The sequence below is a fragment of the Mustela erminea genome, chromosome X, assembly GCF_009829155.1.
Source record: "Mustela erminea isolate mMusErm1 chromosome X, mMusErm1.Pri, whole genome shotgun sequence".
Lineage (NCBI taxonomy): Eukaryota > Metazoa > Chordata > Mammalia > Carnivora > Mustelidae > Mustela > Mustela erminea.
The window spans coordinates 99,500,085-99,514,696 of NC_045635.1; the positions used below are offsets into that span (position 1 = coordinate 99,500,085).

At 49.3% G+C, this 14,612-nt stretch overlaps 1 protein-coding gene across 1 annotated transcript in view; it reads left to right on the forward strand.

The window, feature by feature from the left end:
* Positions 1 to 14,612, forward strand: part of SLC25A43 (solute carrier family 25 member 43) — a 41,608-nt gene that overhangs the window by 10,586 nt on the left and 16,410 nt on the right. Inside the window, exon 3 of the mRNA XM_032330247.1 lies at positions 1,273 to 1,445. Coding sequence (XP_032186138.1) covers positions 1,273 to 1,445 — 173 coding nt within the window. The remainder of the gene's footprint in view (positions 1 to 1,272; positions 1,446 to 14,612) is intronic.

The window sequence follows — 14,612 nt, forward strand, 5'->3', positions numbered from 1 at the left end:
GCCATCCAGAAACACTTGCAATTTCCTGGAAACACCACTCCCTTTGCACCTGCTGTTCCCTCTGCCTGGACTGCCTGTCCGCTCTCCCAATGTCTGGTGAACTCCTGCTCAATCCTCAAGACCCAGTGGGCAATTTTTCTCTTCTGTGAAGTCCTTCCTGATGCTCTAGGTAAAATTAATCCCTCTGGTCCTTGTGTGCTTAAAGCACTTTGTACCACCACCGCACCCTGGCCAGTTAGCACACACATCAGCTGTCTGTCTCCTCCAGGAATCAGCCTATGCCTCTGTATTCCCAGCACCCAGCATAGGGCCGAGCACATCACATAAACTCCACAAATGTTTTCTGAATGAAGGAAAACAGGGGGGTGGGTACTTCATTTGCAAAGTGTTTATTAAATAGATAACTGCCTTTTCCTCAAGATAAAGTTAGCTGATGCTAGCCTCTCTTTTAAATCTTATTTCGACAGACAAATGAAGCTCCTCTGTAAACTTAAGATAGCTCCCAAAGTTTCTGGAAGTTTCTTGAAAACTGCACTACCTACTTGACATCTTTTCCTGGACCCTGATATGGCCACATCATACCCCAAAGCAAGGTCAAGTGCCCTCGCTCACCAGGACAGTCTCGCTTTCTAGTTTGCACAGGCTGTCTCCTCCTCAGCCAGAGGCCAGTTCCTCCTAGCCTTGGAAACCTGGTGAAGTGCCACCCCTGTTTCCTCTATGAGAGTGAGAGTGATCTCCCCCTGCCCAAGATTTTATTTTTTTTTTTTAATTTCTGACACTACACTCAGAAAAGTTACAAGAATCAAAAACACCCGTACACCCACCATCCGGATGCTCCAATCAACACATGGCTTTATCATGAACATGTTCATCCCTCTGGCCATTCATTGGTCCATCTTACATATTTCTGGATGACTTCCACGTAATTTGCCGACCTCAGTGCCCTCCACCCCTCCACCGGTCAACCTGTGTCTCCCAAACTAGAGTTCCATACTTGTTTGCAGTTCTTTGTAAAGTAAAATTTGCATACAGCAAAGTGTGCCAACCTTGAATGAACTGTTTGATGCATTTTGACAGATAACACACCCCCTATTGAAAGGGAGCACATTATTGTCACCGAAGAAAAGTTGCTTCGGGCAGTTCTGGCTGGAGTGCTTTTAATGAGCCGGAGCCAGTCCTGTTTACTTGCCTGGGATTCCCCACAGGCATTTGTGCTCTCAAGCCAGCGGCACTGGAGACAGCAGCAGCCTCTTCCTGGCCTTCTTTTTGCAGGTGCTCTGCCCTTCTCTGCTGGCTCCCTTCTGGTTTACATGAACCTGGAGAAACTCTGGAATGGACCCCGAGATCGGTTCTCACCCCTCCAGAACTTCGTCAATGTCTGCCTGGCCGCTGCCGTAACCCAGACGCTCTCCTTTCCTTTCGACACAGTGAAGAGAAAGATGCAGGTAGGGAGTTATTTGGGGGAACAGGGGACATCAGGTAGGAGGGATGCCTTGCTGTGCTTGGGGGCGGTAGCAGCTGCAAAGTACAGTGACCCTGGATGATGCCAGGTTTCCAGGGAGCTCGTGAAAGCTCACACAAATACGATGCAAACCACCCCCAACACACACACACACACACACACACACACACACTCCATTGGCATTTCTGCTTCTAAACCTGAGGCTGCTGGCTCGAGCCCAGGCGGCCTCCCTGTTCCCATACTCTGCTTTTTTTAGGTCTTTGATGAAGCCTCCAGATGAAGCTCACTTTTCTTTCCTCTCTTCCTTAAAGCTGCCTCAGTGAAAGAGACTCTAACTCTCTAACTTGTCTCTCTGCGGGCTCGGTTACCCCCGGCTTCTCCTTGCAGCTTTCTTGGCTAGATTTGGGCCTCCCCTTCCTCAGCACTGAACAGTCTGAAAGGGCTGATCCCAACCTATAAAGAAAAACTGCTTTCAGAACAATGAACACATCACAATGACCCCCCCCCAACTCTTCTGCCCTCTCCCCATCCATCTCACTTCATCTCTCCAGGTTGTATTTGGTCCAAACAAACGATGGTCACATTATTGTAATTATAATGTAGATGTAAGTTTAGCGCCTGCTTAGTGCACATCTATTCACAAAAACCATTATTCCCAATTTTTTAAGATTTTATTTACTTGAGAGAGAGAGAGAGATACCATGAGACAGCATGATGGGTGGGAAGGGGCAGAGGGAGAGGGAGAAGCAGGCTCCCCACTGAGCAGAGTCCCATGTGGGGCTCCATCCCAGGACCCTGGGATCATGACCTGAGCACCACAAAGGCAGGAGCTTAATGCACTGAGCAACCCAGGTGCCCCCATTATTCCTAATGTTAAAAGTAATGTGCTTACCCTTAAAATGGTCAGTTTTATGTTACGAATGTTTTACCACAATCACTTCGGGGCCTTTTGGCTAATATCAAGTGCAGTATGAATGTTTTACCACAATAAAAAGAAGTAATGCACATAGATTATAGATTATGGGACACACAGAAAGGTATAAAAAAGAAAATAATTGGGGCGTCTGGGTGGCTCAGTGAGTTAAGCCTCGGCCTTTGGCTTAGGTCATGATCTCAGGGTCCTGGGATCGAGCCCCGCATCGGGCTCTCTGCTCAGCGGGGAGCCTGCCTCCTACTCTCTGCCTGCCTCTCTGCCTACTTGTGATCTCTGTCTGTCAAGTAAATAAATTAAAAATCTTTTAAAAAATTACTTATAAACCCAACACCTATGCACAATGATTAATAGTTTCTCTGCATGCTTGTATGTGTGAACAGGTACACATGTATGTGCATGAATATGTGAGATACATGTCTATGGAAGGGTTTGTTGTTTTCAAATTGTGTTCCCACCGTATATAAATTAGTATCCTATTTATTTCCATTATTGCCCCAGGCTATCAAGTATTGAGAATACCTTTTTAGATTTTCACGTAATAGTCCACAGTATGGATGTCCCATGGGTATTTTTTTTAAAAAAAACAATGATTTCTTCTCACAAAGTGCTGCTGCCTTGAATTTTAACACGGGGGTGTTGGCAGGGCCGTGCCCCATTTGAAGTCTGTAGGGGAGGTTGCTTCATTGTTTCTGCCAGCTTCTAGCTGCCCTAAGCATTCCTCGGTTTGTGGCTGCGTAACATCCATCTCTGCCTCCACTGTGCCGTAAATAACAATTTTTCAGTTTTTAAATATTTAGGCTATTTCTAATTCATCAGTATGATAACATAGCAGTGAAAACCCTTGTATATTTTTTTTCACATCTGTGATGGCACCCTTCAGCTCTATTCCTACAAATGGACTTAGAGGTCACAAGATAAAAAGAGTTCTGGGACACCTGGATGACTCAGTCACTTAAGCATCTTTTTTTTTTTTTTAAGATTTTATTTATTTATTTGAGAGAGAGTGTGTGTGAGAGAGCACAAGAGCGGGGAAGGTCACAGGGAGAAGCAGCCCATTGCGGGGCTCAATCTGGGACTGCAGGATCATGACCTGAGCCAAAGGCAGCCCCTTAACCGACTGAGCCATCCAGGCTCCCCGAAGCATCTGACTCTTGATCCCAGCTCAGGTCTTCATCTCAGGGTATGAGTTCGCCCTGCATGGAGCCCACTTAAAATAAATTTTAAAAAAGATAAATATAATTCTGAGGCTCTCAATGAACTGTGCACCCCAGAAAGGCTGTAAGTTTACACTTGCACCATCTGTGAGGGAGTGATTCATCTCCTCAGCAATCATCAGCAATTGATTAATATCACTTTTCAATTTTTTTTAACCACAACATTCTACTATAAACTGGAGTAAGATACCCTAGAAGTGAGTATTTGGGAGTAAACTTGATCATCTCTTCCCTGGTATGGAAACCTTCTTGAAATAGATACTCATAGCTTCAACAACAAGCTTTAAAATAAATGCAAAGTCATGATGGTTATAAAAAAAATCCTGGGGCATCTGGGTGGCTCAGTCATTAAGCATCTGCCTTCAGCTCAGGTCATAATCCCAGGGTCCTGGGATCGAGCCCCGAATTGGGCTCCCTGCTTGGCAGGGAGCCTGCTTCTCCCTCTCCCACTCCCCCTACTTCTGTTCCCTCTCTCACTGTGTCCCTCTCTGTCAAATAAATAAATAAAATCTTTTTTAAAAAATCCCAAAGAGCTAATTACATGGTTTTCATAAAATATGATCAGCATCCAGTTATGAATAACATCATAAATATCATCCAAAGGGTGATATGAAGTGAATTCTTAGGGTGGTGGCCAAGTGTAATTTTACAGGCATTAATAAATATAATAATACCTTGTCCACCCTACTTTAAAAAAAAAAAAAAGTAACTCAGGTGCCTGGGTGGCTCAGTCGGTTAAGTGGCTGCCTTCAGCTCAGGTCATGATCCCAGGGTCCTGGGATCAAGTCCCAAATCAGGCTCCCTGCTCAACGGAGAGCCTGCTTTTCCCTCTCCCTCTGCCTGCCGCTCTGCCTACTTGTGATCTCTCTCTGTCAAATAAATAAATAAGATCTTTTAAAAAATAAAAAATAAAAGGAACTCATTAGATAGAACCACAGGCTGCATTTTCAATGAGAACATGCAGTGCTTCCTCTGGCCATTAGATGTCGCTGCAGTAAATGGAGCGCTCCGGGTATTAGCCCTGCCGCCAGTGATCTCTGTCCAGCTAACAAGCTCCTAATCCCTTCTCCAAATACACCTTCAGTTGGAGGACGAGTAGCCTGGAAACAACAAAATAACCCAAATTCTGCTGTGGGGTTTTTTCCCTGCAAAGCCACGATGCAGCTTCTCCTAGAGAGCTTCAGTAGCAGTCTCCCCATAACGCAAGGTTTAACAGCAGAATTTATAACGAGGGAACTGTGTAGGGCAGCCAAGCTGCTCCGAACTGAGCACACTTTATGGTAATATTTGCATTCCCCTGGCTTTCCTCCTTGCACTGCCCTTCAGGAAGCAAACCAGCGTCGGATGTCTGTTAGATAACCAGCTGGACAGGGAATTTTTCCCAGCTCTCGCACCAACTGGCCACTTTGTCTGAATGTCTCATTCTCCTAATATGCTTTTGTCCAGACACACACACACACACACACACACACACACACACACACACAATCAATCTGCCCGTTTAGTGCTGCATCAGGTTGGAACTCTCTTGAACATTAACGACAATAATCAGAAGTCTTCCTGAACCAGCTGAGCCCTTCCTTCACCATGCTTCCACTCATTTTATTCCTTTCTCTTTTTCTTGCACTGGCTCCTGACTGGCATGCTAGAGAATGGGGAGGTAAATAAATTATGTATGTGCGTGTTTTGAGGCAACAGTTTTGGGTGGGAAATGGGGGATAGGTCAGCCCTGCACAAACGGAATAAGGTGCCCCTCCCCCAACCCGGTGTGCTTTTCATCCTGCCTGAAAATCGCCTTCACTGCACTTCGGGGCCTCGTGGCTCAAGCTCTTTTGGGTATGACCTGACCTGTTCATACTCATTATCTCCCAGCCTGGCCCGGAGCCTGGGCCTGAAATGGCTGGCAGCACTTACTGTATTCAGAGAAAAGTGGGAAAGGTAAAACGTTGATGGAGCTTAATTGGTCTGATTAATCTGCGGGCCCTGACTAAGGACCAGGGCGTCCTGAGCAAAGGGTTCTCTAGACAGGCATACGTGGAAGAGCGAGGGAGAAAAGCGGCCCTGAAACTCCAGGGAGCAGCCGAGAACATGGGAGCCTTGGAGCCCCCGGTGGGCCCTCAGATGATCGATCGTGTGGGAGGCACGAGGCACAAGCCTGGTCCCCTCTCCCCACCCCCCGCAACTCTGTCCCTCTCCCCTACAGCCCATGTTAGGTGTCTCCGTTTCATCAAATATAAAACCAAGTGTCCTCCTGTTGCTCGCTACCCCAGGGGACTTTGACCCCATCAAGGCTCACAAGGCGAGCAGGATTAGGCCAGGTCAGCATTGCAACTGAAAGTACATAAACTGAAGGACAAAGGTAGTATCCAAGTGGCACAGCTGACCGAGCAGAACACACACGGTCCCCGAGCGAAGAGAGGCCCCAGCCCTGTTCAAACAGAGATGCTGAACCTGCCCGAGATGCTTAACACCTCGGGCTGCCCGCACCAAACTGGGCGCCCTCCTGGTTTCTCACGGTCAAGTCCCTGTCCTCAGCCCCAACCCACGCCTCTCAAGACCGGCTGCACAGTGCCGTTTTGGCGAGCGCCTCCACGCTGTCAACTCTGACTTAATGTGTGTCAAACTGAACTCTTCTTCCCCCAAAACTTGCTGCCCAGCGTTTGCCTTTTCAGTGCCATCACCCCAGCACCGAGTCACACAGGCTGGAAGTGCAGAAGTTGTCTTTGACTCTTTGTCTTGCCCCTCCCGCAGGTATCCTCGAGCCCAATTGGTTCCTGGTGCCTAGTCCTCCCACACTGGTCTTTCTTTTTGGCTTTGTCCCTGCCCTAATCTAGGACCTTGTCAACTCCTCTCATTGTTCTCCAGGTTTAATTCTAAAAATGACCATAAGCATGGAGCGCTAAAGAAATACGTCCATTTATCTTATTATCACCTTACTGACACCTTAAAACAGCCCTATAAGGCAGGTACCATTTATATCAGGCCCATTTTGCAGATGAGAAAACAGAGGCACTGAAAAGGTGTGTAGCCTGCCCAAGTCCACCTGCCCCGTAACTGAGCCGAGATTTAAGACCAGGTAGCTTGTCTCCAAGGCCGGCACTCACTTCAGTCCCTCCAGCCCCGGCCCGTGGCTCCCGCCAGACCAGGTCTCTTAAGATCTTCCTGTGTTCTGTCCTTCCTTATTGCCCCAAGAGAGTAAAAGCTGAGGCCGAGCCCCTTGGCCTCTCATGTGGCCCTTTACCCACTTTGCCACCCTCATTGCACAGGGGTCCTGTATTAGGAGTTGCAAAGTCAAATGCCAACAAGAACTTGGCAGTAACATGAAGAAAAAATGAAAAAAAAAAAAAAAGGGCGGGGAAATCCACATGACACGCACTCACCCACCAAAGACAGATTTCAAAGGCGTTCTCAGTCATCACAGGCTTTCAGCTTGCAAAGCATTCTGGAGAGCTAACTTGTTCTGTGCTGGCAAAATGTGATTAGCATCTAAATACCGATGGGGGGGGGGGATAAAGCCGGCCAGTGGAGGCCAAGACCAGCGCCTCTTCTTCAAGGGTTTTTATGCCGTTTTGAAACGTGGACCCAGTTTTTCTAGGGAGATGAAAATCCCAATTTTTCTGTAAAATCTCCCAATTTCTCAAGTGTTGGCAAATACAAATTGTCGAATCGCACGTGGGCTAACTAAAACACACCTTTTTATAAACTCTTCTCTATTCAAGCCTCCAGTTCCGCCAAAGGGATCTTGGTCCCCTCCCCCCAGCGCCCTAAAGAATAAACGAGTGTATTTCACATTCCTGTCACCTCCGCCTGGAGCATCTGTCTTCATCTTAAAGGCTCCCCTGAGATTTGCTTCAGTGGTGCCTGGCTCTTCTGGCAGAGGGTAGTGCGTATCTGTTGGTTTTGTTTGGTAAATGAATCGGCTTTTTCCCCACCTCCAAACAACTTTCCTGTCTTGATGGATGAAGGCAGGTGTCTTGCCCTTGCAGAACCACAGTGGGGGCATTCCAGGAGGAGGGGACTGGGGGGCTGGAGAAGCCCAGTTAACTCACAGTGTGCTCTAACAACTGTAGATGCTTGGTTTTCACAGCCCCACCCCCACCCCGCCCAGGGTATAGTTATTTTGTTCCAAGAGTTTTGTGGGTGAGTAATCCCTCTTAAATTATGCCTGTTCGTCTACAAGTGCCCTCTGAGCCAGCCGGCCGAATTTCCTTAGCCTTTCCCCATGTGCCCCACCTTCTCCCTTGTCCACACCATTGTCTCACCCTGTCAGCGCCGCCCGCTTCTGAACACCTGTAGCTCACTCACACTGTGGTTCTCTTCTGGCTCATGTCCCATGCTTCCTTCTGTCACAGTCCTCGGTGCCATGATTCCCTCGACGCTGCAAGCTCTTCGCCTTTGGGAAGCGTGGCTTACCCCTTTGTGTATCCCCGCAGCACGCTGGCTCTGGCTCGGGGAGCAGGCACTTGATACTCATTAAAAAATGAATGAAGTTCAAGGCTGCTTAGGAGAGCTCACTGTCTCTGAGCACAGAATTGAACCTTAGCTGCCTCCGGTCGAGCTCCAAGTCAGGTGCTCGTTCCTAGCCATGCTGGAGGTGAGAAGAGCTTTCCCCTTCCCCAGCCCGCTGCCCTAGGTAAACCTCTCATCCTCGCTCTGACACCGCGCTATCTTCAGTCACCTACCTTAGCAGTCAGGCTCTGCGTCCCGCAGCCCAAACAGCTGTGCGCATTTCAACATGGGCAGATAGGCGCAAAGGACAAAGGAAAACCATTCTGACCCCGTTCTGATGTCCAGCCCCTCTTCACGGCAACTTCCCGCTGCCTTGTACGGTGCCTGGAAGTGCACGACACAGCACAGCCTCGTAGGACTTGTATTTGTTTGTTTGTTGATTTCAGCAAAGGGGACCCGAGGTAAATGAATGGGGTCTAAATCTGTGCTCTCTTGCAATGGGGATGCTTTCGTCACGAGTAAGGGTGGGGACAAAATTTGTCTGGTGGAGGGAATGAAAGGAAAGCCTTCCTTTGGATTGAGAAATTATAAGGACCTCAGAGTAACTACCATTTACTCGTCATTTAATATGCGCAAGGCAGTTTATGATCCCATTTGATCCTCTGTTGACCCTGTGGAATAAGTGCCGGTATGATTCCTATCTTCTAGATGAGGAAATGAGGCACAGAGAGTGTTAGTTACTTGCCCAGCAGCCCCACAGCCAGCAAGCAGTAGAGCTGGGATTGAACACCTGTCTCTCCTTCCTCCAGCCCATGCTTTACCCTCCAGGAAGGAAGACCAGAGGCTTGCTCCTAGATGCTAGGTAATCTGTTCATTCCTTGCCCTGGGCACAGGAGTAGAGGACTAGAGAGAAGGAGACCTGACTTTGGCAATTGGGAGCTCACAGGCTCAGTGCAAGAGTGGTTGGGGAAAAAAAAAAAACAACAACAGTGATGTGCAAGCTCAGAAATAGACAGGCAAGAGCCTGGCTTTGGTCAGGAAATGGTTAACTCAAGTTGAGGGGGGGCAGTCTTCAGAAAACCAGAGCTGTCCAGGGCCCACTTTTAGTCCCTGGCAACCTGACAATGGAAGGCTTGAAGCCAGCAGATGGGAATTTGGAGCGTGGATCATTCCGCAGCATGGCCTTCTGGCTGGCCACAAAGTGACCATGGCCATTGGGAGGCAGTGGCTCTCCGAGCCCCTGAGGGTGCAGGCACAAAGTCCTGGGAGGGGGGAGTAAATTACCATCACACCTCCTAGGAAGTGCTAACAGGTTTCAGGTTTTCTGCTTAGCTCAACATTTCTTGGTTGACATAGCATCTATTCTCAGAAGGGACAGAGCTCCATTTCCCCAGCCAAGCTGCCTCACCTGGCCCCAAGTACGAACACTGGCGTTCTAACCCCTCGGGGGCGCGGGAGAGGATGGGGACGTTACCTCTGCCTCGTTCGTTGCCTTGTCAACTCCTTGCTGTCTCCTTGCTTAATTTGGGGTCTGGCCCCTCTGGGCACTACCCTCTGTCTCAATCAGGTAGTTGGCGGGTGGGACATCCCTTAGGCGAGGCGGCTCTGTCTGAGCATTTTTGTTCGGCTGTGGGGAAAGGAGACCTCTCCCCCTTGTTTTTCCCAAAAGGTGGAGAGCGCCCTAAATACTTGAGGGACGGCAGTTGTTGATCATGGAAACAAGACTGTCCCCAGAGCACCGGCGAGGAGGGAGGCGTCTGCCTAACAACACTCTTGTAAAATTACTCTGCCCTTCTCTCCTGACCTGAGCTGGCTTACTCCTTTCACAAGATCTAGTCTGGGAAGCAGAGTGGCCTCCCCGGGCTAAGCAGGCTTCTCCGAGCTCCAGCGAAACAGTAAGAGCAGCCGTAATGGGAGATGACCCCCCCCATCCCCTCCCCGCAGTGGTTGGGAGGGAGGAGGTAGGGGAAGGGAAAGGAGGGTCCCACAAAAGGCCTCCTGTCAGCCAGGAGAGATGGCAGCTCCTGCTGAGGTGACCCCCCCCCACCCCCCCGCCAAGCTGGCCTCAAGCCAGCTCAGAAACACAGGCAGCCCCAGTCGGCCCCTCCTTTCCCCCATGGAGCTGTTGCCTCTTTGGTTCTGACAGCTGGGCTCCTCTGAAAGCTCCAGCGGGCAGACCGGCTCAGCGGTCAAGGGCGTGGGCTGCAGATGTTGGCCCTGGCCCTCCTCCTCCCCGCCCCTCCGCCACGACCCCAGGTGAGCTGCCTGGCCTCTCAGGGCCTCATCCTCCTCGTCTGAAAACCATGGGGACAAGCGTCGCACCTGACTCATACACGGGAGAGAGCGCCAGAGTGGGTTCACGCAGATACAGAGCTGAGCACATGACCCACACTTGATAAGGCCGAGGTGCTAGCTTTATTGTTGCCGAAGCATCTCTTCAGAATCTGATGAGCACCATAAAAGCCAGCCCAGGTGTGCTTCTGTCTCTCCGATTGCTGGAAACACACAAAGGGGCTAGCCAGCCTCACAAAACCTCAAAGGACCCTCGAACTCTCTAGATGGAGCTGAGGATAGCAGGAGAGGTCATTACTCATCCGTGCGGCACGCTGGGCAGGCAGGCATTTACCTGGAGGCCCCATGTGCAAGCGCCGCGCAGAGCTCTGTGTTCCCAGCCTCCTGAAAACGCTCTTGCAGTCTCTTCCCTCAGCCATCAACTGCTTCCCCCTCCACCAGGGTGACACTAGTGAGCTCTTTGGGGCCACTACTGCTGCCATGACCTCAGCCTGGGTAGCTCCACTCGCCTCCCAGCCCTTCCTCCAGTCTGGCCCAGCTGCGCCCCACCTCCCACCCCCCCACCCGGCACACGCACACCCCACCTGGCTCTCTCTCCCCGCTCACCCCAAGCATAGCTCTAACCTGCTTACCTCCCCACGTTACTGCTACCAGGGTCTTTCTGGGCAGTGAGTTGGTCCTCTGGTCTGCTGAGAGGGGAGGCACATGCGGCCGCGGGAGTGGAGTAGCCGGCTGACAGGTGGCCCATGCTGGGGACCGTCACCCACACCCGCCTGTGCAGACACCCCCACCACGGAGCCAGGGGCGCTTCCCAGCTATGCAAGGACAACTCCTGGGGGTCTGGCTCTGCCAAGATAAACTTGGGCCACGTTGGTTCCCAGGACAGAAACGTCCTTTTACGGGGCGCCTGGGGGGCTCAGTTGGTTACCAGTCTGCCTTTGGCTCAGGTCATGATCTCAGGGTCTTGGGATCGAGTCCCACGACAAGCTCTCTGCTCAGCAGGGAGTCTGCTTCTCCCTCTGCCTGCTGTTCCCCCAACTTGTGCTCTCTCTCTGACAAAATCAAAGGAAGGAAGGTCCTTTTACTGCAATATGATTGGCCTGTTGTTGTTTGATTATTGGGGATGGGCCAAAAGACTAAAGCTTCCCGCACAACTGCCTTCAGCATATACACCATCAGACAGTGTGGGACGTGGACAGCTTGGTCCTCAGGCTGTGTCTGACACGTCCATGGAGGATAAAAGTTGTTTCCAATAACAAACAAGAGGTTCTGGGAGCGCCTGTTTGCTCCAGCTGGAAGACCCCCCCCTTTTCTTTCTTCTTGCCTCGCCTTTTAAACGCTCTTTTTTAAACCAAGACTTGATTTTTTGACCAGTTTTAGGTTCAGAGCAAAATTGAGAGAAAGGTACGGAGATTTTCCACACACACCCTGCCCCACCACATACATAGTCTCCCCATTATCAACACCCCGCCCAAGCATAGGGTTACGTCTGTCACAACTGATGAGTGCACACCAACACATCGTCATCCCCCCAAGCCCACGCTTTACCTGGGGGCTCACTCAGGGGTCAGACACTCTGCGTTTGGACAAATGTATAATGATGTATACCCACCATTCTAGTGTACAGAGAATTTCTCTGCCTACTCATTGACCGCCCCCAAGCCCCTTAAAGCACTAATCTTTTTGTTGTCTCCATAGTTTTGCCTTTTCCAGAATATTATATAGTTGGAATCATATGGTATTATATAGACTTTTTTCTGTTTGTTTAAGTAGACTCTACCCCAGTGTGAGACTCGAACTCCCTGTGTGGGACTCGAACTCAAGATCCTGAGATCAAGAGTCGCATCCACTCCCAACCAAGGTAGCCAGGCGCCCCCTAAGTATCCAGACTTTCCAGATGTGCTTCTTCTACATAGGAAGATGCATTTAAGGTTCCTCCATGTCTTCTCATGGCTCAATGCCTTATTTCTTTTTCATGCTAAATAATATTTCATTGTCAGGATGTGGCTTATGTCTGCATTCCCATACTGACAAAGGACCTCTTGTTGCTTCCAAGCATTAGCAATTATGAACGAAGCTTCTTTAAAAGTCCATGTGCAGGCTTTTGTGTGGACTTAAGTTTTCAACTCCTTTAGGCAAATCCCAAGATCGGACTTAGTGCGGCCACTAAGCAATGTGTAAGGATATGTTCAGTTTTATACGAAACCACCAAACTGTCTTCCAAAGTGGCTGTAGCATTTGGCATTGCCACCAGGGGTGAATGAAAGTTCCGATTGATCCACATGTCAGCAGTGCTCGGCGGCGTCAGCGTCCTGGATTTTGGCCATTCTAATAGGTGTGTAGTAGTATCTCATCGCTCCTTTAACTTGTGTCTCTGTGATGACAGAGTATAAGGAGCATCTTTTCCTATGCTCATTTACCACCCGTAGATCTTCTCTGGTGAGGTGTCCAGGCCTTAGGCCCATTTTTTAATCGGGTTGTTTGTTTTCTTATTGTTGAGTTTTAAGAGGTCCTTGTATATTTCAGATAATGGTCCTTAATCAGATGCGTCTTCTGCAGATATGTTCTCCCAGTTTGTGGCTCGTCTTCACATTTTCTTTTAAAATTAAATTATTCTACCTTCTGCATAGGTCACATGGGCATATGGTAAAAAATCCATAAGGTGCGAAGAGTGTACGTTGGAAAGGAAGGTTTCCCAGACCTTTGTCCCCTGGCCTCTCAGTTCTCTGCAGACAGCACTTCCCAGTATCTTGGCTGAATCTTTCCAAAGATGGCCTATGCAAAGACAGACATACACACGCATGCACATTCGTGTTCTGTTTTTAGATCATCAGCGACATAGATTCTTCCAGGCCATTTTTTTTCACCTCCCAATGTATCTTGGAGATGGCACCGTATCAGTCAGCTGGCGATGCCACGTATTTTTAAATGGTGACACAGTGTTCCACGGTACCATGAGCTCTTTCTTTAACCAGCCCCCTCCCCTGTTGGTGGACATTCAGATTAATTCCAGTTTTCTGCCATTACTAACAGTGCCACAACATAAATCCTTATAACACACACATTGTTTCCCACATGAACAAATGTTTCTGTAGAATAAATTCCTAGAATATGATTGCTTTGGTCAAAGGGCATATGAGTTTTACGTCTTGAGAAACACCGTCACCTTATGTCAGGGCTCATGGGAACAACAAAAAACCTAAAATCCTTCCTCTTTCAGAAGGCCTCTTCGGACTTTCTCAGAGAAATAATCAAGTTCTTTGTTTTGAAATATTTACCTTTCATTTTCATGCACTGCAGATCTGTTTCCTCTTCCCTTCAATATCTATTAAGCACATGCTGAGTACCAGGCGTGTTGGTGGGCTTTAGGATAAAGCCACAAACATGACAGACCCGATCATCGCCCTCCAGAGATTTCTGGTCCTGGAGGCAGGGTTGGGGGAATACACGTGGCAGAAATAGTTATGCACTAAATCATGATAAACTGTGTCACGTGCCATGATGGGGAAGCACAGGGGGGCCAAAAGTGCTTATCAGACTCCTGACTTAGTCTCGGGGGGACTCTGAGAAGCTGTCCCTGAGGAAGGGGTATGTATTCTCTTTTTTTAAATACTTTATTTATCTGAGAGAGAGAGCACAAGAGGAGCAAGGAGGGGCAGAAGGAGAGGGAGAAGCAGACTTTCCGCTGAGCAGGGAGCCTGATGTGGGACTCGATCCCAGGACCCCAGGATCATGACCTGAGCCAAAGGCAGATGCTTAACCAACTGAGCCACCCAGGCATCCAGCAGTGCGCATTCTGATCACTAAGAGAGACTTAGGCAGGCAGAGGAAGGGCCAGGCTGGAAGTCCTAGAGGCAGGAAGGACCTTGGAGGACCAGCAACATGGATCAGAGGTGCAAGAAAGGCCTTCAGGGCATCTGGTTCCACTCTTCTCACTTGACATGTGAGAAAACCAAGGTTCAAAGAACTTCGGGAGCTGAGCAAGGTCATGCAGAGAGGGGCAGAGCCAGACCGAAGAGCTGGCTTCTCTGGATCTTTCCAGACGGTGCCATGGCTGCATGCTCATCCTGGACTAGATCGGCGGGGAGGTCAGTTGCTCGGGCTTGTGTGGAGGGAAGATGTAAGCTCAGGTCCTTGTGACCAGCAGCCTGACATGTTTTGTTTCCCTTTACTAGTAAGATACAGTTTGGGCAAGTCTCATGTGCCCGTCTAGTGGGTTGGTTTGGTCTTCGACACCCTCATCTCTTCTCCAAGTTCAGAT